The sequence below is a fragment of the Athene noctua genome, chromosome 15 (assembly GCF_965140245.1).
Source record: "Athene noctua chromosome 15, bAthNoc1.hap1.1, whole genome shotgun sequence".
Classification (NCBI taxonomy): domain Eukaryota; kingdom Metazoa; phylum Chordata; class Aves; order Strigiformes; family Strigidae; genus Athene; species Athene noctua.
In genome coordinates, this window is record NC_134051.1 from 7,320,368 (window position 1) to 7,345,298 (window position 24,931).

The 24,931-nt window shown below is 46.0% G+C and overlaps 2 protein-coding genes across 5 annotated transcripts in view; both read right to left on the reverse strand.

Annotated features, from left to right (window-relative positions):
• Positions 1-70: 70 nt before the first annotated feature.
• On the reverse strand, positions 71-11,791 carry AP5Z1 (adaptor related protein complex 5 subunit zeta 1). Its single transcript, XM_074919735.1, has 17 exons — positions 11,705-11,791; positions 11,360-11,497; positions 10,788-10,974; positions 8,498-8,639; positions 7,316-7,428; positions 6,652-6,820; positions 6,074-6,214; positions 5,666-5,703; positions 5,426-5,588; positions 4,980-5,158; positions 4,334-4,476; positions 3,364-3,513; positions 3,033-3,144; positions 2,525-2,622; positions 2,136-2,268; positions 1,112-1,326; positions 71-797 (listed from the first exon to the last, which is right to left on the reverse strand). The coding sequence occupies exons 1-17, from the start codon at positions 11,743-11,745 to the stop codon at positions 527-529; spliced, it is 2,433 nt and encodes an 810-aa protein (XP_074775836.1). The 5' UTR covers positions 11,746-11,791; the 3' UTR covers positions 71-526.
• Positions 11,792-12,986: 1,195 nt separating this feature from the next.
• FOXK1 (forkhead box K1) overlaps positions 12,987-24,931 on the reverse strand; it is a 57,180-nt gene continuing 45,235 nt past the window's right edge. For 2 of the 4 annotated variants that reach the window (XM_074918911.1, XM_074918910.1), the window contains exon 9: positions 12,987-22,777. In XM_074918911.1, coding sequence (XP_074775012.1) covers positions 22,557-22,777 — 221 coding nt within the window. In that variant the 3' untranslated portion in view covers positions 12,987-22,556. The remainder of the gene's footprint in view (positions 22,778-24,931) is intronic. The other 2 variants (XR_012634580.1, XR_012634579.1) reach the window with 2 other exon arrangements.

Here is a 24,931-nt window from a genome sequence, read left to right on the forward strand (position 1 = left end):
ATGTTCGCTCTGATGGTAAGACAGAAGAGCAGTGAGGGCTCGCAGACACCTTCATGGAGTCACTTCTGCTGCCTCCACCTCGCACGGGCCTTGGCTTGGCTGATCTGCTGCAAGTGGAGAGGCAATAAAAGCAGCATGTGCACAGCCAGGTTGTAGCGAGGGCAAAGGGGAGGGAGAAATGAGGCAGAGGAGGGGAGTGAAGAAGAAATTTGTCTCCAAAGGGGCACGGTGTGCTGGCAGGTTATCAATGCATGCACCCAACCTCCTGCCACATTCACACAAATCCACAGGGTCTTTCAATCCATACCGGCCAAGCTTAGGAGACGGAAAAGCAATAGGTGCTAGGAGACAGAAATACAAACAGCCTCAGACCAAAAGAGCAATCTCAGCTCTACTTATTCCTGTTTTCTGTTTCATTCACAATCATTTGTTCCTCATTTCCAGTTCAGAGCAGGGCCTTGGCCTTGAGCATCAGCAATGTCCAATGAGTTATAAGAGGCTGGAGCCTCTCAGAAACCTCATGCCCTCACCCCGGCACGAAGCCAGGATTCGGCTCGAGGAGACGGGTGACCATCCTCAGGGCAAAAGGGAGGGAGTCATTCACCTCTCTCTGGAACCGCGTACTGGCCACGTCTACAGGTGGTGTGAACACGAACTGAGCCACACTCGGCATTTTCAGTAGGTTCATGAGCTCAGTTGCACGGATAAGGATCTCCTCAAGGTCTTCCTCACAGTAAACAGAGGTGACAGCAGGGCTCTGCACAAATGTCCTCATCTTGGACAGGAACATGGACACTCTGCAGGAGAGAAGGACACGGACATCAGCTGGCAGGACTGCACTCGCCAAGGTCACTCCTTAATCCTGTGTCCGCCAAAAGACTCCGCTGTAGGTGAACACCAGATGCTACCCACCCCTGCCCCTGATGCACAGAGCACAAGTCAGCAGATAAATCCTGCTTCTCCGAGCTGCGCTCCTCCACAGCTTGCTTCCTCTGTCCTGTTTCAGTTTCAGGTTCCATCAGTTGTCAAGCTTAATTATTTAATACCAACAAACATCTGTGTTTGGACCCCTGAGATCTGCATGTTCCCGCCCTCTGTCACCCCTCCTCACCTGGGGATCAAGTCCTGGCTGCGAGCTGCCAGCTTGGTCAAGGTGGCCATAAGGGCACTGATGGTGCGGGGTGCGTAGCTGGGGGTGCTGGCCAGCGGCCGGAGCTGGGTGATTTCAAACAGCATGGCCTCTAGAGTCTCAAAGAAACGGTTGATCTGCTCCACAGTGCAGCGCTTGTCGTAGGACACAGACATGTACTCTCCAATAGCCCAGACCTGAAGCAAAGGCAGGTGTGCTCAGGGCAAGAAGGAAAGGGAATCAAATCAGGGAATAGCAAATCAGATTAGCTAATGTAGGATGGAGGAGAGGAGGAAAGGGAAGGTGACTGACAGAGTGCACCGCAGTAGAATCACAGAGTCACAGAATCACCTCGGTTGGAAAAGCCCTTGAAGATCCTCCAGTGCAACCATGAACCTCACCCTGACCGTTCCCAACTCCACCAGATCCCTCAGCTCTGGGTCAACCCGACTCTTCAACCCCTCCAGGGATGGGGACTCCCCCCCTGCCCTGGGCAGCCCATTCCAATGCCCAACAGCCCCTTCTGCAAAGAAATCCTTCCTCAGAGCCAGCCTGACCCTGCCCTGGGCAGCTTGAGGCCATTCCCTCTGGGCCTGGCGCTGGGTCCTTGGCTCAAGAGACTCATCCCCCATCTCTGCACCCTCCTGGCAGGGAGCTGTAGAGGGCCAGGAGGTCTCCCCTCAGCCTCCTCTTCTCCAGACTGAACCCCCCCAGTTCCCCCAGCCGCTCCCCAGCAGACCTGTGCTCCAGACCCTGCCCCAGCTCCGTTGCCCTTCTCTGGACACGCTCGAGTCATTCAATGGCCTTTTTGGAGGGAGGGGCCCAAAACTGAACCCAGGAATCGAGGTGCGGCCTCACCAGTGCCGAGCACAGGGATAAGAGCCCTTCCCTGTCCCTGCTGGCCACACTATTGCTGATACAAGCTACGATGCCACCTGGGCACACTGATGACTAGGAGCTGGCTAGTAGGAGCAACCTGTGGCAGAAGCAGGCAGGCCCTGCTTACCATGTGGGTGAAGATGGCTTCCTTGTTCTGGATGTTGCTGACTGTTCCTGAGAACTCCAGAATCTCCGTGGACAGTTCCACGACGAGCGCAGGGCGCAGCTTGCAGAGCACCACCAGCTGCGAGCTCAGCACCCTGGAACATAGAGAGATGGGCAGAGCTCAGACCACGGGCAAGGGGCTCAACACCAAACTGAGGAGGTGCTGGCAGCACCCAGCCCCTGGCACAGCGGCTGTACACTTGGGGTGTTCCCAGCAGAGCTGAAGGTGCAGTCCCCATTTTGCACCTCCAAAGATGTGTCAAAGCAGGGACCAGGCCACAGGTGAAAAGGCCTCTGGGCTGTCACAGTGGAAGGGCTGGGAGCTTGGCTGGGCCTCGGGTCCCATCTCACCTGTACACGTCATCTTTAAATGCTGGGATCTCATAGAGCTGGTCACTCCTCTGCAGCAGCAGCACCACCAGCTGGTTTATCAGTGGCCCACCTGCAAACTGAAAAACAGCCCTTGTTTCAGCAATACCAGTGCCTTCCAGCAGCCAAAACCCAAATTAACCAGCCACGTAAGATGGCTGGCACAGAAACAGCCTGATCTAGCAGGAGGGGAGCAGTGCACAAAGCAGGTTATCAGGCACTCATTCTCCTCTTGTCCACCTCCTTTACAGCTGGCCGAGAGAACAGTGTGAAGCCTGACACTGCACCATGGAGCTTTTCTGCTTCTCCAGATAAAGTAGCCAGCTCAGTGCTGGTTCATGCCAGTATTAGACCATTCCACCCTCCCCTCAGGCACCTCACTCTGTTGAAGCTGCAGTGTCTTAACATTATTTCTTCTATGACTGCTCTTCACATGAGATCCCCATGGCACGACTGGGAGCCAAACACCCCCAGAAGGGCCTACCCCTACCTCTGCCACCACCCTGAAAAAGAGTTCCAGTAAGACAGGGACAGTCTCCGCACACTGCACAACCCTTGGGCTGCTGGCCAGGGATCCCAGCAGCTGCCGAAGTGGAATCAGCCTGTGGGCAACAGAAAAGTTACTGTTGAAGGCTTATTCCCAGCTACTCTCCTGGCTGCCCTTCCCTATCCCCCCTCAAGGACTCTGAGCACTTGGCAGAGCTAACATGTGGAAGATCAAATCCACCTCACCTCAGCTGAGTGGCTACGCCTCTCCCAGCAATACCAGTGCTGCCTCCCAGAGCTGGATGGCTGAACCAACCCCCATGGCAGTCTCCTACCTCTCCGGGGCATCCTCAGGAGCAGACTTGGTGCGGAGAAGATACTGGAACATGCACTTGTAGAGGGGATGGCGAAAAGCTTCCAGACAGGTGGCTGGCTTCACAGCTGGGTCGCTGACAGCCTTCTCAGAGGTAGGAAGAGCAGCTGACCTAGCAGGAGGCACACACAGAACATGCTGCATTGTGAGAATAAGCCAGGACATAGCTGAAATCCTGAGCAATGGAATAACTCCCTACACTCAAACAGGGACAGCAAGTTGGGCTAATCCAGGCCCTCTGGAAGTGAGAGAAACAGGATAACAAAAAATTATGAGCCTGAGCTCAGGCAATAGTTCCAGAATTGCTTCTGTATCACTCCTGGGAAAGGGGAAAATGGTGCTCTGTACCCCTCAGTCACTGAAGCCCACCAACTCTTGCCTCTAGGATGACCCATTTTCTAAGCACTCCAGAAAGAGCTGCTAATGTCAGGAAAAACAAAAGCAGAGGTACAGCAGTGAGAGCCAGTCTCAGTCCTACCCCATCTTCCTGGAGACTCACAGTTCCTAATGACCTCAGGAAGAAACTTCTGTATGCCTCCAGGTGAACAAAGCCAGAAGAAAGGGTAAGAGCTGGGAGGGAAGACCAAGTAGCTCACACTTCCTTGTTGTGGTGCTCACTCATGGCAGATACTCCAGCATGTGGCAATTGCTTGGAGCTGGATAAGGAGAGGGGAATGACAACAGCTCCCTGAGCCCCAGACAGTCCAGTACTGAAGTGTAAGAGCTGGTCACCTTCTCTTCCCGTGCACAGCACATTACTAGGAAAATCAGACTGACATCTGTGCAGCTTTGTTAATGTGGCTGCTGCAGATGCCTCTTGTTCTGTGACAGCAGCAGCCAGAGGGTAGCTGAGGCTCAGAAAAGCGTGTACTAAGCTATGGTCAATGTCAAGACCCTGATTAGCAAGCAGGAGGAAAGGCAAGTAACATTACCTCAGCTGGACGTCCAGAGCTGCTGTCAAACAGGGTAGATCAAGCAGCAAATGAAAGATCTCAACAGTTGTGCTTGCATCCAGCAGAAATGGGAGAAGGTCCACAAACTCAGAGATAAGGGGTGGGCTGTTCCACGCCAGGAACTGCAAGGAACAAACACAAACTGCTGCGCTATTCCTGCTACGCCACCACAAACCCAGACAATTCTCACACTGTGACCAAAAGGGACAGGGAAGGGAAAGTCACTTCTGAAAAGCAAAACCAGAGAAGTCTGAGGGTTTGGTCAAAACCTGGGAGGCTGCTGGAAACTCAAAACAGGCATCTGGCAGCTGGTTCAGTGACTGGCAAGCTGCAACTTTATTAAAGTTTTCCAGAAACAAAGTGCTGTGTCCTAGCTGGCTTCATTGAACTTCCCAACCCACCAGCAGTAATACTAACACCAACTCTCTTCTACTGGTAGTGCTAATCACACCCAGAATCCTCTTCCCTCTTCAAATTCACACTTGTTTTTATAACAGTCCTTGCCCATGCTCTCCCTAGCATTGCCATACAGGCACATGGAGGGCTCTGGGGTGCAAACAAAGTTCTGGGGTGCAGCAAGGAACATGCAGCAGGCTTTCTCCTGTGCTGCTCCAGCAAGTTGTACCTTGAAGAGATTTGGGAAGCTCTGCCTGAATATGCTGGAGGTCTCAGTGAAGAGCTGGCTGTTGTCTTTGCAGAACTGGACAAATTCGAAGGCCAGTGATGGGTTGTGGAAGAGCTGAGCCGGGATATCAGTAAACAAGTGTTTGTAGATTGCATCGGAGTCCACAGCTGCCATTTTGCCTGGGGGGACACAGCACGTTGCTGAGCACGGCCCACCCAAGCAGCCCTGCCAACAAGGGCTCCACGGGCTAAGCTAAATCTGGGTTATGTTTTTCTACAGAGCACCGGACATCCCAGGTCCTGGGTCTCCTGGAGTGGGATCCATCCCAGAGCACAGTCAAGGCTGAATTACCAATTCTGGCAGCCAGCAAACTGCCAGGACAAAAGGCTGTGCTAAGAGTATGCAAGACTAGATCATGGAGGAGAGGGTAAGAGCTGATGACTTACTGTGGTTCAGGAAGAACTGGGCAATGGGTATTAGTGCCCTGGCATAAGTGGCATCCCCACAGATTCTGCTGTGCAGGATTTTCAGGAAGGAGACCGTGCGGTATACGTAGGAGGAATCCTGTTTGCAGATGATGTCCATGATTGTCACTGCCTCAATGAGACACTGCAAGAGAGCAGAGACAGATCAGAGTGGGGGAAGCCACAACTTCCACAGCTTCAGCTCCACCTCTGTGTACTTACAGCTTTCTGCAGGTCTCCATCATCTTTCTTCAGTGGTCCTGCCAGAGAATGGAGTCCAAGGTAAAACTTGAGTCCAAACAGGAACATTAGGCTGTCAGTTTGAGCACTAACCCAGATTTCAGGACACGTGGGAACACATACTGATACCGATTCCAGGCTGATGAGAACCGAACTCCACAGCGCCCCCCCCCTCCATATCAAGGGTAGGAGGCAGAACATGGCCACTGCCTCCAAATCCCCCCAACACCCCAGCTCAGGGCTGGTCAATGATTTGCACCAGGTCCCATTGCCTAGAGCCTGACTGCACACTCTAGGGAGCGAGATCCAAGCCCAAAGAGGCAGCAAACTAGAAACATTTTCAAGAACACTACCAAGAGAACTCCAAGGAGGGGTCATGGCAAGACTCACGCCGGTTGCTTTGCTCAATAAGCCGCTGGCAGTACTCGAAGGCTTTTTCCCGCAGACGCTCCTTTGGGGGAAGCAGGCGACTAGATGTGGATGTAGTTGAGACCATGGATGTAACAGACCTGTCCATTCCTGATTTTTCACCTACAGAATAAAGGTTACCACATACCAGCTCACGCCATGGGCAGTGTAACCCACATAGCTGCCCAGCAACAGCAAGGGACCTGTCTGTCCCCAGGGTCACTGCGATGAAAAGGTGAAGCAGGGACTGTCACAAGAAGACTAAGGAGATACTGTCTCTCACCACCCAGGCTTTTTTTACCTCAGGGACCCATAGGGTTTTGCCTGAAACCAGGGGACTCCCTGAATGAATAGGTCCTTGTGGAAGGGTCAGTAAGGATCAGTCAGGAGTTTTGTGATACTCCTTCCCAAAGTTTCCCTGCTTCTAGTCCAAGGGCTCTGAACTCTTGCCCATATTCATGCCACTTACTGGGTTGCTGGTGCAGCCACCTAATCATCTCGGAGCACACACCCCTCTTGGGGGTGCAACCCACACTGGCCTGCAGCCCTTCAGTTTGTACCTGAATTAGGGGTCTCCAAGCCCTTGCCCCCATAGCACAGCAGCCAGTTCCGCAGCATGGAGAAGGCTTGCATGTTGAGCCACTGGTCCTGTGTGTAGTACTGACCCACTGAGAGTACTGTGAAGAAGTCTGTGGCAATGGCACCATCCATCTCTGTGACAGGACCAGGCTGCAAGAAAAGATGCAGCAGGTCATATCTCCAGCTGAGAAAACACAGAAAACCCCACTGAGCCCATGGAGACAAGTAGCTCTTGTTTATATGTACTGTGTGACCTGCAGGGGGACAGTTATTCAGAGAGAGAAAAGCCGACTGTGTTGGATTCTTTTCCCCAGCTGAAACACTGCAACTTTCCCCTTATCTCTGACACAAGCCTCATTTGCAATCAGCTTTTTTTCTGAGGTACATGGTCACTAAAAGACTCTCCCCTCAAAAAACTAATTCAAGAATCAAAGCTCTGGCTCTACAGCAGAACTCTTAAAATCTTGGAGCTACAAATCCCCCTACTTTGCCTTCCTATGTGCCTTGACCGCTTACGCCACAAAAAGTGACAAACAGCAGCACTTCTAGGTTACCATTTCCTGAAAGATGCTGATTCTGGGAACCTGAAACAGCAGGTAACTAATAAATGCCCCTGTGAGATGACCATAGCAACTCAGCACTCACCTGTCTGGTTCTGGGATTGGAGAAGAAGCCTCCAGAGGGTTGAGCAACTCCTTGCTGAATACTTGCATACCTCAGCCAGTCGGCCATCTTTTTACTGACTACATTGGTCTGTTCTGTACAAGGAAAGTCACAGGGTCATTGCTAGATCGGGCAGAGAAGCTACTCCTGCTACCCCTCAACTGTTGTGCTTTTCCTCCAGCCTAGATCACCGTGTCTCTGATCCAGCAATCAGTTAAGAAATTGGTAACCCAAGGGGGATGCTATATAATCCTGATACTACTTCAGAGTCCAGGATCGCTCACGCTCATTTCAGAGCTCTGTGTCCTTTTCTCATTCCTAACCACTGGGTCAGTCTTAATGTTTTTCCTATTTCCTCAGACAAAAAGTCAGGGAGTGAGTGCTGGAACCAAGGACTTCTGGTAGCAGCTGTCAGGAAGTACTTGTTTCTTTGTCTCCATCCACAGCTGCTATTAGGAGGAAGGTGCAAAAATACTCTCAGATCTATTCAGGCAGTGACTGGCTCCAGCTCTGTAGACAAAAGCATAAATCCCTCACAGAGAACACACAGAAGCTAAGGCAAGTAATCCTGCCTGCGCAGCCAGCCCAGACACCCACCCCAGCCCAGCATCCTCCCCAAAGCTTCTCCTACATACTGCACAACGTACACAAACCTCACAGGAAACTCCCAGAAGCACTCTTGCTCACAACACAGCTCCTCACCATTTTAAGCCTGGAATGCTCTCCTATGGTTTACTCACCAGGGCAGATCACTCACCCGTACAGTCCTGCCTCTCTTACGAAGAGTACCCTGAGTTGTTTTTGCTGCTCTCTTAAACAGATACACAGGCTTCTCTCTGTTTCTATCTCTCACTTTGCTTGATGCTCTTCAGGATAGCTACAATTTCACACTCCTACTGCATCTGGAGACCTTAGCTATGGTACACACTACTGTGATACAAATCCACACAGAATAGAGACTGTGGCCCCCAGAAGGGCCAAAGCAGCTGAAGAGCCAGTCACATTTTTGAGTGGTGGAATATACCTTGCCCAGTAAGTTCACTTTCCTTGTGGCAGAGATGTCTCTTAACAGCAGTTTCCAAGTCCTACTCCTAGCCAAAGCCTTCAGAGAGCCTTCTGATCACTACAGCCAGATGGAAATCTCAGGCCTTCCTATACATTTACCTTCAGTTAGAGATTCTGGTGAAAGACTGATAACATTTGACAGGACAGGAAGAAGGTACCGAGCATGCTGACCCTCAGGCAGTCTTCTTTCAAGGACTTTTACAATTCGCTGCCCCACAGCAGATACTTCAGACTTCTTTCCCTTAAAAATAAAGCAGAGGTAAAGCTAGGCAGATAATCTTCTACTAGCGCTAGAGACCAACACTATACAAACACTTCCATCAGGCATTGATACCAATGTCAAACATAAAAAGAACTCACAGCACAGGCTATTTTACCACATTTTACAGAGATCTTTTGCAATGTGAATTCACAGATCCCAGGAGGAAAGAGTACTTTGATGGAGAAACAGGCTTTCGGACAACCATCACCTAAAGTGGAAATTAACAACTGCAGTGGATGTCTTCAATTAAATGCTATGATCCATCAATTCTAGAGCAGAAGTACTAGCACTAACTACTCTCCACATGGTCAGCTTGCTAGCTCAATTGTTTAAATTAGAAATTTATGAACAGAAAATGGGCTGTTGTAACATGTTCTAGGACTCTGATTAGTCTATGTCCTCATAATATGGAAGACAAAGCAGCTTCCTCTTTTGGAGGCTGTTACAGCTGTGGTTCTGAGATGCTGTCAAACCCCTCTCTCTGAGAACTTTGTTAAAGATGAGGGGTGGACCCAGACTTTTCGATAAGTTTTCTTCTCCATGAATGTCATTATGCCAACAAAAAGTAAGCCATCTCTGCTGCTCAGGGTCTTGGTCAGCAGGCTGCTGAAGGCAGTGAACAAACAGCAGTCTCTGACACTCCCCATCTAATAGTCAGATTTGTACCAGAACATAGAAGGAATTAGGAAATTGCAGGTGAGCTTCCAGTGAGGAATTTCATGGGGGAACCTCACCCACAACTGGGGCCAATTTCTGTGCTTCTCTCATGAATAGACGTGAATAAATTGACCAAAGCAATTCACAGAAAAGGAAGTCTGAGGTTTGGGGACGGGGACCTGTCCTGTGAAGGACAATGGAAGAGACAACCCTGTTCCTCTCACAGATACATTGCTGCAGTCAGCTGCAAACGATGGGGCTACTTACGTGTGTTGCTGACACATCTCTTGTTGCTCAGAGAAAAATCTGCCTGAACTCAAATCAATGGCAGGTTTACAGATCCTAATGCAACACTAGAGGCTGTGTTTTCTGGAAAGCCGAAAGCTTTACAAAAAGAACATCAGCTCTGCAGAGTGAAGGGGGACAGGGGGGCAAAGAAAAGGAGGATGGTTTCCACCCAAAGCAGTGACAAATGAAAATATGTAGAAGATAATTTTAAAGGCTCTGCTGAAGTGTGGCTGCCTTCGAGTGAGGCTGCTGCTCATTGCACCCCATGTTAGAGAAGTGATGCTGAAATGACTAAAACATAGTAAGTTTAAGTAACATCAAAAATAGATTAAAACCTCTTCCTGGTTTGAGTTGTAATCTAATAAAAATGAACACACAGGGTATGTTTTTATGTTGTAGAACATAAGGACAGTCTCAAGGCTGGATATGGGAGAGGTGCTTTGTAAGCCAGAGCATAATACAGCACTGTTTTCTGTTCCTATGTTTTCATTTCCTCTAGCTAAGTAAGAATCAGAGGAGTAATCAGAAATGCAAGAGGCATTTCTAAGCACACAAGGAAACTCAGAATGAGAAGTTTCAGAAAAATATTTCATTTTTAATAGGCACAATAATAATAAAAGAAGAAGAAGAAAAAAGAGTTTCCAGCTTATTCCCCAGAGGGCAGTCAATGAAGGCAGCACTCAGAATGGGAAGGTCCTTGTGTTTTCTTCTCCATGGAGAATCTAGATCTTTGAAGTGCTATTCCCACTTACAGCTCTACATGTTTTATAGGTTCTGTGCATATTTTTTTACATTTGAACATGAAAGCCAGTACCATAAAAAGTAGTAGTAATAAATTCGCTCTCAAAACTTTTGCTCTACAGGTTCAAGCAACCCTGACTTGAAGTCTGTTACAGCTGCTAGCACCAAAGTGTTCCTTTTTGCTTCCAGTTAGTTACAAGCCTGCTTAAGGTCCTCTGTCTCTACACATCACAATTTTAAGCAGTCTTTGTTATCAAATACTTAACACAAAAAAAGTTGCCATTTTTTCCTACACAAAGCAGAATGAACATGGAAATGCTTCTGCCTTTTCCTAGGTATGTTTGATTGGTTTTCATTCTCTTTGAGCTCAGCAAACAAGGAACAATCAGAAACCAAATCCATATTGACGAGGGAAGATTTCCGACTTGACAGGTCAGTTACCTGAGCCAAAAGCACAGAAGATACCATGCTCAAGAGCTTTGTATCTTGAATCTCATCACAGGAGAGGATCAGATCATTGCAAGGTGACATCTCTCTCAGGATGGCAGCACATAACACCTGAATCTGCTCAGGGCACTTGGATGAACACAGCACTGTCTGCAACAGTTCCACAAACTCGCCATCTAGCCTGCAAGAGTCACAGTAAAGCATCACTGCAAGGCAATCCAAGATACAGACATTCATTTCCTGCATGTTCCCGGTCTTGGGACGATCTCCCTTGACAGTGACGCTGACTGATGCCATCTTAGCAACTTCACTTCTGAATTTTGTTTCTTAGCTCTGCTTGAAAGACCGCTCGGCGACACAAACGCTTGTTACTCTCACCGCAAAAGGAGGCAGGCACCTTCTGCTTAACAATGGAGGGAAAAGGGCTTTACATTTATACCTAACTCAGTGTTTTCAAAACAGGGCGGACTTTTTTAAGCACTAAGCTCCCCCTCCCCGCTTTTTTTTTTTCGTCAAGAAAGTAATTCTTTGCTGCTTGTGAACATCAGAGACACAAGGCCACTCACTTGCGGGGGTACTTGGTGGCGGCGATGATGAGGTGCAGCCTCTGGAGGCAGTCGGCGGCCTCGGGGCCCAGCTCCGGGCCTTGCAGGAGGGCGGCGACGCGGGAGGCGAATCTCCGCAGCTCCTCCTCCTGGATCTCCCTGGCGGGGGGCAGCAGGCGTCGGCACCAATTCCTGGCCTTCCTCGGAAGCCCAGGGCTGGAGGGGTGCACCCCCCACCGCCCCGAGGCGGCGCCGAGGCCCGGCCGCCCCCCCCCCCCCCCCCCCCCAGCACCTCCGACAGGCCCCCGGCCCGCCCCGAGGGAGCTCTGCCGCCCTCCCCCGGTACCCCAGCGCCCCTCCCGGTACCTCGCCTGCTTGAGGAAGCTCTCGGCCGCCGCCGTGAACATGCCGGATGCTCCGCCGGTCCCCCCGCCTCGGTGCGCGGCCACAGCGGCCCCCCAGGGCCGGGCGGTCCGCTCGGGCTGCGCCGGGCGGGCGCGGCTGCCGCTGCCGGAAGGTTCCGCCTGGAGCGAAGGTTCCGCGGGCGCCGGCCGGGGGATAGCGGGCCGGATCCTGCCCCCAGAGGAGTAACGGCAAAATCCTCTCTTGGCGCTGTTCACTGATTATTTGGAGGTGTTGCTGCTATTATTCTCCACCTCAGGAGCCCGAGGTGAAGCTTGGCTCCGAGGCCATGGCACAGAGCAGCTCTCAGGACAAGCCTACAGGCAACATCCCTCCGTGGCAGAGAGCCGAGTTTGGAGTTTTAAGAGCATGACGATAGAAGATGCCATACTAGCCTTTCCTGCAACCTGTTAAAAAAAATGCTTTCCAAAAAGGGCTGCTCGGGAGGTGGTCTTCAGAGCTTCCCAGAGGCTGAAAAGGCGTTCGCCTTTCCTCATTAGAAACATCCCTCTGACTGCCAGTAAGGCTGATGCTCTCGGGGCCCTGCTGTGCATCACCCTGTGGGGAGGAGATGGCATCAGGGAAGGAAGCTTTGGTACTTCTCTGCCCTCTGCTCCCCTGGCATTAAAGTTCCTTAATAGCATGCCTCAGCAATTACCCAGCAGAGCCTCAGCTCCCTTTTGCCCTCTGAAAAGGAAGACAGAGCAGCATCCGTCACGCCAAGCTATTAACAGTCAGGGCTACTGCAGGCAGCAGGTTGACACACAGAGGGGGGGCAAGCATGAGCATTCAGATTTTTCCCTGCACACCCTCTCCTCTAGCTGCATCAGAACACATGTCTGATGCACCTGGGGAGCTAAAGATATGACAATTTTAAGAGATACAAAAAAAAAAGGGCTCTGGGTGACTGTCTTTGCTATGCTGAGTACAATGTTATTTTAAATATTAATTAGCCAAATTCAGCTACTTTGTATCAACTGAAGCCTTAAGAGATATTCCTATGCAATTTTCGAGCTCATAGTGACTTTTAGTCAAAATAAACACTGGACTTAAATTGTAACTCCATTAGAAGGACAAGAGAGGTAAAGTAGGTACAGAACTATTTTCTGACCTCATTCTTAAATGAAAATAAATTACAAGGAAAAACACTGAAACAGTTTACCTTTCAGAACACCAATGTTTCACTTCATGACAAAACAAAAGCTAGAGCTAGAGGAATAGGTTATAATCCCCAGGGGAAGCATAATGATCTCAAACACACACATACACATATGTTCACTCTGCTGCAAGTTAACAGCTTCCCAAATAACTAACAAGGGATCAAACGCAGGATATCTGTGAACTCTAAAGCAGTGCGAGGTGTTCAGACATGTACTTCCCTCCTACAACATTTAATGAAAATAATAAAACAAGAAAAATACTAAATTACTCCCCTCACACTGTGAGAAGGGGTAGATACAACACAAACTGCTGCAGGAATCTTAGCCCTGTTACAATACCACACTGGAAGGATGCAAGCGTCACTCAAAAGCAGCAAGCAATTCCAGGGCATTTTCTCTTTCATATATAATTTTATTTCTGGTTATAGAAACAAATGCTAAGAGGAGAAGCAACATTCCCCAACCACATACATCAAATTAAGGTAACAGAACAGTTAAAATAAATGAAAAAAATAGTAGAAATTTAAAACTTTGTTATAGCTTTAAAATATTAACGTTCATGATACATTAGAAATCACATTCAGATCTCAAATTACTTAAAAAATGTATGGCTCCATATTAAGAAAAACAAAACCACTGTATCCCATTTGATGTGGAAATGCAGGTCCTGCTCCTCAGATGCTTGTACTTGCCGTCTCCTCTGGTGAGCAGCAGCCTCCTCAGCATGACCAGGACACTCTCCCACCCCTTGCGGGAGCCATGGCCTGCCTGTGCAGTTAAGCATCTCACAGGAGCAGTGCTGCAACATGGCCGGATAAAGGTGATGAGCTTTACATCCACTGCCCCAGATGGAGCTTTCCCCCTTGGGATACACATCTGCTTTTTAAAAAGCACTGGTAATGAAAACAAGTCACAAAAAATACCTTTGATATCAGCTGTAAGAAAAACCAAACATGAACACCAAGACATCTGGCTGGAGGTGTCTTGTACAGGCAACACCAGGAACTGAAACACAAGCATGGCTTTAGTTCCCCCATCCATCCCCATCCTTAATTTAAGTGCCAAATCCAGGTGAAAGTGGTAAGGCTCCCCCCATCTCTGTAGCAGAACGCTTTTGTCAAGCCACTGAGGTATTTTAGGTCCTCATCTCACCGCAGCCTTCCCCTAAGGACTCAGTGGGAATGCTTATCTGCAGAACAGGGGGAGATTAGCAAATATTCAGAGTTGGATCTGGATTTCCAGCTTTACCATCCATTGCTCACATACATCTTTTAAAAGCTGTCTAGAGATAAATCAACAATCCTTTGGATAGCTACAGGCTCTTAAAATGCTCTTTTTGGCTACGCAGAGGTTGGCTGGTAGGCTGGACAAGACCAGTCTCATCGCAGTATAAATGGTATGTCCAGAACCCAAGAAAACATACAGCCTTGTAAGATTTTTGTATTTTAAAGCCACATTTTCTGTATCATTACATATATATATTTTACATTCTCAGTTTTCCATTAAGCAAAAAGATCTTACAGCAATACTCTGGTTCCCTCTACTTCAAGCCCATTTGGGGAAGAAAGAGATAAAGTGAGTTTAGGTTTACAGCAACTCATTTGCTATAGAGCCAACTTGCCTACTTAGCCTGTCCATCTCTGAAGAGCTGTATATAAATCAGCAGAACATTAGGATGTTCTGTACCAGACTTTTAGCAGCAAGGCAGTGAAACAGAAGGAAATCCCACTTTCTGCTCTATTTCTCATTCTCCAGCTAACAGACACTTCTCAAGGTTGCCCTTCGCTTTAAGGAAGGCTCTGTTTCAGACTGCTTTAAGTGAAACTGAGGTGGAGTAGAAGCAGGACTGAAAGCTCTAGATCACAGCAAAGGTGCATTACTTAACTCAGCAGCAGATATGAAGTAGTAACCAAATACTAGGGGCAAGTCTGGTTTTCACAAAGGCTGTTTTCTGCTGAGGAGGAAAGCTGTTTACTTTCACTGCTCCTATGCTGGTTACTCTTCTTACCACCAATCCTGCCCTCCCTCAAGTATCAAGCCCGATCACCAGACAGTAAACGCTATGGTAAAGCTGGTAAAGCATTCACTCAGGTCCTTACAGAGAAAAGAATTTCTGCTTCTGGAAGAGCAATTAGGATTAGGAAGCCAAGTATCACCTGTTTTTAAGAATAATTCTCAAAAGACCCGAGTGGATCAAAACACACACTTCTGTGAATTTAGTGATTCTTGTGGAGTTAAACCATGACTGAAATTTGGCCAGTTAGGTAAAATTTGCTCCTTGTGAATGGGAACATTAGGAAAACTCTTATGCATTTGTTTTTAAGGGGATATACACACACCTCATGCCCCATGAAGAGATAGAAGCATCATAAAAGGAGAATAATCTCACCACAGAGGAAAAAAACCAACTATTTCATAGTGCCCCAGTGTTAGCTTAGCCACCTGACAGACATACAGGGAGGAATTCCTCAGCCTTGCAGCATCCTCATGGACCCTCCATTAATATTCCCTGTTAGAAATAAGGTCCCATGACTTACAGAGCAGAACCTGTAAAGAACTCCCCGATACCGCATCTAGAGATAATTTGAGACAAAAAAGGATTCCAACTTTCATTAGTGCCATTTGGGGGATTTTCTTGCCAGAAAAGCAGCACAGACTGGGGTTGCTGAAAGCATGGCAAAGCCAGAAGCAGGGCTCCTACACAAGGAAGATGCAAGTACGAAGTCATCTCTTCTGCTCTGCAAGAGGAATGAAAGCAATTGCTGAAGTTAAAGCTGCTTCTACTGGCTGCTCACATTTGTTACAAAAATAGGTACATCGTTCTTTTAGAGTCAGTGCCTGGTGCAGGAGTTTACCAACATACTGTATAAAAGTCTGTGTAAAGTACCGTTTAAGAGAAAGAAATAGTCATGGACCATTTATATATCTATATTGACACACACACTCACACACACACCTTAATAAATATAAATTTTATGTTTACACAGATCTAATTTAATATTCTCTGAAAAAAAATATTTAAAGGGTTTATTCCTTAGCTGCCACCCATGAATTGTCAATGTATTTTTTTCCTATCTCGAGAGCAAAGGGGTAGACTTGGCACAACTACCCTCAGGCTCTGAAGCTTAAAGTGACATGTAAGGAGAGGACCAGCCATACATTCTGAAGAGTTTTAATTCAGTGTTGGTAAATTGAAAAGGTATCAAAAGAATTTTCTGAACATATAAATACAAAGGTTAAAAGTTGATTAAAAATTTGGAATTTAAATATAGTGCTCCAAGAAAACCAAGTATTTTTCAAAATGTCTTGCTCAGGCCAAAGTTAAATGCTCACTGCTGTATTACTGCCCCATGAAAGACACCCTAACAGAGAAAGCCCACCATCACAGCTAGGTACTTTCCACTGCTGATTATTGTACATACCCACACCCCTGTGCACAAACACATGCACTGTCCTGCAAATAACCCACCTCGCAGAGAGAGATGCTGATCTACCTGAACACAGCCAAACAGCCACTAGGCAGCTGCAGAGAGGCGCTCCAGCACGAAGTCACAGCTAGGTTTTGTTCAGGTGCAGATCAAAATGCAAGAAGGCATCACTTCTCAATCCCATCAGATCCAGCAATCCAGACAACCTTGTAGTGTAACTGTTTTCTGCAGCACAGCTGGCTCCATTGTAAGCTACACTTTACAACAGTAGTGTATGCTATAGTAGTAGCAGCTTTGGCATAATTTTTCACCCAGAAGGAAACAGAGTTACATGACTGAATAATCTGTTGTATAACTGCAACCTAACACACAGATTCTCACCAGATGCAGACCTTCAAGCAATGGCATTAAATTAGGAGCTGGATTAAAGGACTCTGGAGTTGAAAAACAACTACAGAGGGGAAAAACTGTGATGAGGAGCAGAAACAGGAGCTGTCTGAGAGACTGGCTGGCAAGGGAAAACAGATCATTTGTTACAGGATGGCATTTGCAAACTCAAAAACTCAGTGTGCAGCAAGGGCAAAATTATGAAGCTAGTCATGTTTCTTCAGAAGTTCATTCTTAATGCTCTAGTCCATTAGTTATTAGCAGTGGGACTAAAAAGCCTGAAGGATTTTGCAACAGGCTAGAAACTCAAGGCAAGTTCCACAGTGGATTGAAACTATGACTTGATAAGGTAAAGCACAGATATTTTTTAAAAGCGATCAGGATCCTTCAGTGCTGCCTCCTGTTCAAAAAGCTCTGAGACCCAAGCTGGCACTCTTCCTTGGAAGAGAGGGACAAACTGGTTGCATATGTATAAATGCAATCCAGTTCACTTTGTGACTCATTTCTTACACTTACACTTGTCTCGCAGCAAAAGATCAAAGAGTACTGGGCTGTACTTGCAAAAGTGTAGCTAGAAGGCCAGGGAAAGTGGTTCTTCAACTCCATCCAGCATTTGTCAGGTCATATCTGTATTACTGTGCCCAGTTTTTGGGCTTCTCAATACAAGACAGCAAGGGATCTCCTGCAGCAATTCCACATGATGCCCTGGGGGCTTGTGCATGCGATATATAAGAGACTGTAGACAACCAGGTTGGTTCAGCCTTAACAAAAGGAAGCAAATGGCAAAAATCTTACTGGTGTCTTCCAACTATTTGGAAGATGCAGAGCTTGGCTCTTCAGAGGTGTGAAGATGTGATAGGACAAGAGGCAACGAACACATGCAGCTGCATGGGAAATTCTTATTAGCTGAGAAAAAGTTTTCACCTCATGGGTGGCCAACATGTATCAGAGACCACAGTCATGGAACCTGTCTCTGGAGACATTCAAACCTTAGTTGGACAAGGTCACAGCAATGTGATCTAGTTGGACCTGCTCTCAGCAGGAGATTAGAGCAGAGACCTCCAAATGTTTCTTCCAAACAAAGTTATTCTATATTTCTATGACTGGCCAATGGCAGAGACAAGCAGAGATTTGATCTTCCCTAATAGTGCAGTTTCATGTGATCTATGTTTATCACAGTGATAAACTATAAATGTCAGAAGCAAAGTGTGGAAACCAGTTGGAATTTAATCCTCAAATGCAATAAGCTTGAAGAAATAGCTTTTGATCCTCTGTGGAAACGTACAGAACTATTGCTAGACTAAATTCTTGTCATCCAAGATCCCCAAACCTAGGTATGGAAGGGAAACGTTTTTCCTTTCACCCTATATTTTTATGTTTGTTTACACACTAGCATGCATCAGAGTGGTATATCTCATTGAGAAACGTCCTTGCTAACACAGATGAAAAGCTCTAACATCAATTTAACATCCCCAGTGGTCAGTGAAAAGTGTTCCACGCCACACTGTATGAAAGCTCAGGTCAGATGCTCTCAGTTGCTTAGATATAGGTCCCTAGACTTTTGTGCTTCAAGTTTTATATTACTGATGGCATTTCCCTACTGAAAAAGGGGAAAAATGTGGAATTTAACTCTGAATGACAGTTCTAAGTCAGTACACAAGACAGGTGTCTAAAACATGCAAAACTAAGTTTACTCCACCAAAAGCTGAAGCCAGACCATGACAGTGATTGCAGAAGCACTATGAGGGTTTCAGCTGTTATTTAACTATTTCTTTCCACTTAAAAAGCTTTAACATGTCTCTGAAAACACACTCCTGAACAAGCTGTGTCCAACAGTAACATCTAAAACACAGCATGAAAATTAAATACAGGGTGACCAAATTGACCTTTCTCAGCCTGCTCTGGAGCTCCATGTATCCCACAGGTATTTTCATCCTTGAGTCCTCAGGCAGAGCTTAATGCAAGGTGCCGCTCCTGTCAGCAGATAAAAATGACTGGATATGCTACAAGGGACAGCGTTAATGGTATGGGGGAGGGAAATGGTATGGGAAGAAAAAGGAATTGAGAAGAATATATGAGCTAATCATGAACCTCAATTCTGTGCTCAGCATTGTGTTGTGTTATCACTAAATCAGATTAAATTGATCTCACTGTAAAAAAAGCTTCCTGTATTACAAGAGCCAAGGTCAAGACAAAATAATAACTAAGGAATTCCAGTAGAATAAAAAAAATCAAGAATAACTGCATTCAGCTTTCGCAAACTGAGACAACAGAAGTTGCTATAAACTGACCACAATAAAAGTAAAATTAGTCTTTGTCATTGCACAAGGTAAAAAAAAAAATAATCAATTGATAATGGTGAAAAGTGAATTCGCACGTTAAGAACTCAGTTTTAAAGTTCTCCCAAGTCTAAGATATAGCAGGTTAAATATTCAGCATGCCCTGACCTTCGTTATACAGACAGCAGAAGATGCAGGGGAGCCTCCTACTCCTCTCCCCCTCAAACCTCCCTCAGTTAATACAATTGAGGACATGAGATACAACTTTTAGACAATAAAAACAAGTTAGACGATGAATTTAAAATAATCTGAGTGCTGCATATAACCATTAAACTGGCATTTTCTTTGTAGATGAAGACTTAATTCTCCTATCACATTAATCTGTAGCGCTCAGAACTGAAAACCTGGGGAATCAGGATTGATATGCAAGAAGAGTGGTGCTGTCTTTCAGACTGAGCAGTGTGTCTGGAAGCTTCAAACAAGATGTCTCCATCTCATGTGCTCCAGATGAGGAACCACATTTTTCCACAGCTCTCAAGAGGATTTAGTAAGAACTGTTACTTTACCTCGTATCAGACAACAATACAGACAATGTATAGGCAAACACACCACAGAAGTTTAAGTGGCATGGCTGCTTCCTACAGGAGGAAGGGGATGCAGCAGACTGGTAAAACAAAAAGCTCCTGACATGATGAACTGTCAAGTTCCAGACACCACAAGCAGAATGGGTGAACAAAGATACTTGCTTATCCTCAACTCAGATTTTAACCAGCAGGCATTGTGAGCCACAAAAGATGAGTGAGAAAGTGTTATTCTGTTCTAAATACTGAAGCAGCAGATCTATACACGCAAGCTGAGGATGGGCTTTCAAGAGGTATTGATAAAACAGCAGCTGGTGTATGAAAACACCGTGATTCAGCTGATATATTTCTATGGTGCTGGACTAGTTTACAGAAGTTTAGGGCCTAATTATTCAGCCTTTCCAAGAGAAAAGCAGCAGTAACGAAAAATACACAAAACTCTGGCAGCTTCACATCCTGAACAGTATTTTTTTGGTTGCTCATCTTGCACTGACTCACCCAACATACTGGAAACCCAAAGACTTTTCTGCTTCAGGAAAGTTCCCTAGCCTCAGGGCTGTTTCAGAGGCATGCCTGAATCTAAACCAGCAGTAATGATTAATCACAGATAAACTATGCTGCACTCTCACTTGTGCGTTCTTCCTTGAAATCCATTTTATTGAATTCTGGTTTTGAAAAGTCCACAGAACACAGAGCTAATCCGTGTGCTTCTCCACTGTGCCACACCTAGCCTTCCTAGCAGGAAAAGTGACAGCTGGAGGCTGGCCCACTTCAATTACTTCATGGTCTGTAACAATCCTCCTTCACAAAATCATTTCAAAGTACTAAAATCCAATCTAATAACTTGTCACTAAAGGCAGACACCTAAATCACAAAAGCCTAGCTGTAGATAAACGAACTGTGCTGAATATTTTGTGTGCCTCTAACCACAGAAATAACCACAAATCACAAGACCAAGAAATCTTCCCTTTTTTTCAGAAATATTTCTCACAAAGCAATTGGCTTGAGAATAAAACATGGGTAGGTTTTATTCAAACAGTGGGACTTGGCTATTGAATAAGATTTGACAAAGAGAAAGGAAACCTAGAAGGGAACAGGTGATGCCAGCTGTTACCTTGCAGATTTCCTCCCCCTCCCCAGATTCCAGCAGACACTGAATGGTTGTGCCTTACCCCCTAATCCCCACAGACATACTGACAGTATCATTTACTGCACATTGGGGAGATCTTTTTGCAGCGGGCCTGCCTCTTTGCTCTGAGATAGTACTGTCAGACTGTGCAAGACAGCAACCTGACAATAAATCAATACAGATAGGGGGAATAACCTACCAAAGACATATCACATCCTGCTTAAGTCTCTTTTGCCATTACCAAAGCCATAACATTTTCTAAATTAAGAGATCTCTGCTGTGCTGCCAGAAGACATTAGCCAAGGGGATTGCAAACAGGAAGAAAACCAAAGGGGTTAGCTGGAGGCTATGCAGGGGTTGATTTCTTTGCTAGTCAAAAGGCACTGTTCCATGTGGCTGAAGTGACTCAGATCTGCTTTACTTGAGATGTACTCGTACTACATGAAGAGCCTAGAATACAGTTTGAGTAAAAGCCTCCTCCTACTGGCCAACCCAAATAGTCCTCAAGGGAGGAGAGATGGGAGAGGGAGCCTGGCATTGAAAGGAAACCTCCAAATTCCTTTTGGAAAACCTGTTTGAAGACCTCCAGTGATTTTTGCCACATGGCAATTAAAAGGCCTCTTTTGCCTTGGTCTCTGTACCCTTTACAGAATTTATATTAAACACTGTATTAACTCTGCTGCCTCTCACTCCAGCTCTCAACTTCCACCTCAGAAGAGTAACACAGGAGCTTTGCTGTTAGTCATGGCAGAGGGCCAGTGACAGACTCCAATCCAGCCCTGGCCTCCCGACCATCGTTCATCTAGTTGAGGATCACACTACCACCGGGAGGTGAAGGCAGACTGCTTTAGTGCAGAAAACCAGCCAATATTTTCTAAAGTTCACAGAAACAATGGCAATATCTTTACCTACACTGCCATTTTGAACAAAACCTGGTGCTCCAGCACAGGATGTGATCAATCAAATGCACACAGAACCCTTTGAAGACACCCTTCCCCATGTGATCCTCAGTCATCAAGAAACTTTGGCTGTTGTCCAGAGCAAGCGATGAATAATTGTAAGAAATCATTGAAGGTACAAAACCCTTTGTTTTTAATATCTTTACAGGAACCAAATTAATACAGTTCCTCTGTCATCTTATTCTCCCTCAGAGGGAATGGAAAGAAATTGCATCTGAAAATCCAGGTGGCTGAGCCCTGTAGCTCTTCCTCCTGAATCCCCACATAAATAAACATTCGTTCATATTCAGAATTTTTCTGTTTTAAAAAACAAAATCATTTGCCTTTTTCTTTAAGCTTGGTACCATGTTTCTTTAATGTTGTTGTGAGATACTGCATCCATCTTTCAGCATTTGATTGCCTTAGGTGGCCTTTTTAAAATGGTCCTATGGTTCAAAGCTCTGAGAAGCACAGTATTAAGGCATAGAAAATGAGGAGTTTTCTTTCCAGGGAGCAGACTGTAATTGTGTTACATTCCTTTAGATGCTGAGCTGCAAATCCCATTCCCTTGGAGCCAAAAGGGGAAAAGACAGTTAAAAAAATATCCCAGCAGTCATACAATCAGTTGTCTGGTTTTTTTGAATTAAAAAAAATAAAAAGGAAAAAATATCCCATAGGTAAAGACAGAACAGAGTTCCAGATATGGGTTCTTGAGAGGGGTTTTCCATTCTTTTTGGCACCTTGTGATTCTAACAGCTGTTGTCCTCCCATTTAAAAATCTGACTTTAAAGAGAACTCTTTATCCGTTATGTTTTGAGCTGTTACAGTTGTGGTTTGTTTTCTCTGAAAGCTGCTTTAGGGCTCCTGCCATCCCATGCCCATCCTGTATCTCTCCAGCTCCTCCCACTGGTTCTTCATTCACTGGTTGCCTGTCCTTGTGGCACTGCAGATGTGATGACTCCAGTTTGGGCTGCGACAGCTCCACTAGACTCTTCTATCCGGGGTCTTTTCACTTCAGGTTCACTGGAAGAGGCTGCTGCCGTCTCTTCGGTCCCTGTCTCACACACCCGGCTGACTACAACAGGAGTGGATGAGCTGGCCTGAGCTGCAAGAAGCTGCAATGGATTTGTAAGAGCTGGGAAGTAGGACAAGAGAGAGAAAGAGAATTAATGTGGTGAAGTAACACAAGTGTTCACTGTTCCAGAAAGTAAGATGACAAAGCACCACAGTCAAATGTGATAGCTGGCACACACTGAAGTGCTGTTTTCAAGTCCATTTTGCAAGGCTTGCTAGCCTTGTCTTTCCCTCTCCCCCCACAATCTCAGCCTTGTGCAAGTTTACCAAACTGGTAATAACCCCTTTCATAGTAGAACTTCCTTCTTCCTATCCGTTGTCAAATACAGCACTGCCAGCTAAGCAATCATCTCCAGGAGGGGAGGATCAATCCCGTTAAAATTACAGCACACCTCTTTGAGAGGTAGTTGTCTGGCCACTTACAATCAGAATTTCTTGCAAGCTACAACATCTGTGTGCTGTGCCTTCAATTTAGAGGGCTCTCTTTAGCCCTGCTTGCACAGTAAGAACAGTCAGTCTGTTGGGAAACTAGATTAGAATCCAAATGTTGAATGTACTGACATCTCTCAAAGAAGGGGCAGGAAAGAGCTTACCCCAGACAATCAAATGTGTTCCCATCAAAAGTGGGATCAGAACGTAGGAATTTCTGGCTCTCCATCTTGTATTCCAGTACTTACAACAGATTTCACCCTCCCATTAATAAAAGTGGTGAGAAAAAAAAAGGACGATTTAAGTAGCAACCCTCCATAAAAATGTCTACAATTCATAGTTCCAGACAGAGAATGTGCTTACACACTGGCTTTGGCACACAACACCGCTCAGAAAACAAAACACATGCAGTTTTTGGACTCTGCATCAATCGCAGAGGCAGCCAAAGGGGACTCAGGAGACAGCACATCCTCTGCCCTCCAGACTGATTTGCAAAGGATGGAATGACAGAACATTAGTGGTGTGTTCACTGCTAAGTGCATCAAAAAAGGAGCCCTAGGATAAATAAACAAAGCAAACAGAACAAAGGCCCTCAAAGCCCAGCAACTTCTACCAAGGCAAGGGAAGGAGGCTGTAGAGTATCAACAGGATGAAGGAAAAAAACACAGGGTAAGGATGAGGGCAGTCACCAGTTACAGTTCTGTGACTTTGAGAACTTAAACCATGTAGCTGAAGAGAAGTTAACTTCATACAGACAAGAGTCAAGAGACTCAGGCTCTGTTTTGTGAACCAGAAAGTTCATGACCACTTTTTCAAAAAACCTCAGATGCAACTGTAATGCTTTACAGTTTGATGAGTACTAGAAAAATTTTGGTGAGATTAAAATACCTTAAAAACGTTAAATAAAACCCTATCTGATTCTACATTAGGCAAACACCTACTGCTGGGTAGAAGCAACTCCACCTGATATCTTAATATCCTAGTTGCATAAAAACTGTACTGCTGTCATTTTTTCATCACTCCGGTAAGATTCTTGCAATTCAAGTGCAAGGCAGGTGATACTGCAAATAGACATGGCAGAGAATTTTGTAGAATCATTCCTACCTTCATGAAAGCCATTAAAATCCCACCAGTGCCCTTCATTTCTAACTCCCCATAAGCACCAGCTGGAACAGCAGTGATGCTTAGCATCTCATTGAGAAGGGCTGTAAGAAACCTGGGTATTACCATCCCCAGTCATCATCCTTAACTGAACAAAACCTGAGGTGCTGAGCAAGCAATAAGAGGAAGATGCCAAGACATAGCTAGTGTGGGATTTTAAAAATCAGGCTTGACAAATGGCTAGAATACATCCTGTACATAAAAAAATTCCTACATTCATTCACCTGATGAAATAGATCTTATTTCTCTCAGGCTCTAAGACCTTAAGATGGAAGAGCAGGTTATTTTCTTAATACTCTATGGAGCCATATTTCACAAGATCTAAAGAGCACCATGGAAATTTTATTATTTGGCATGCTGAAAGCAAAGGCCATTTGTCAGAACAAAACAAATGGAAACAGGCTCTACACAAGAATCACTAACACTTTCAACAAGTAACTCTCAAAAGGTAGAGAGTATAAGTAGTAATAAATGCATAGCAAGGACAAAGGAAAGACACTGGACTTGTCAGAAGCAATGCTAGATTTCAAAACTTTTCCACTAGGCAAAGGGAGCGGAGGTGGACAGAAGGGTATCTACCACTGACATTTAACGCCAGAGGCTGAAGAATTGGAATAACTTTGGA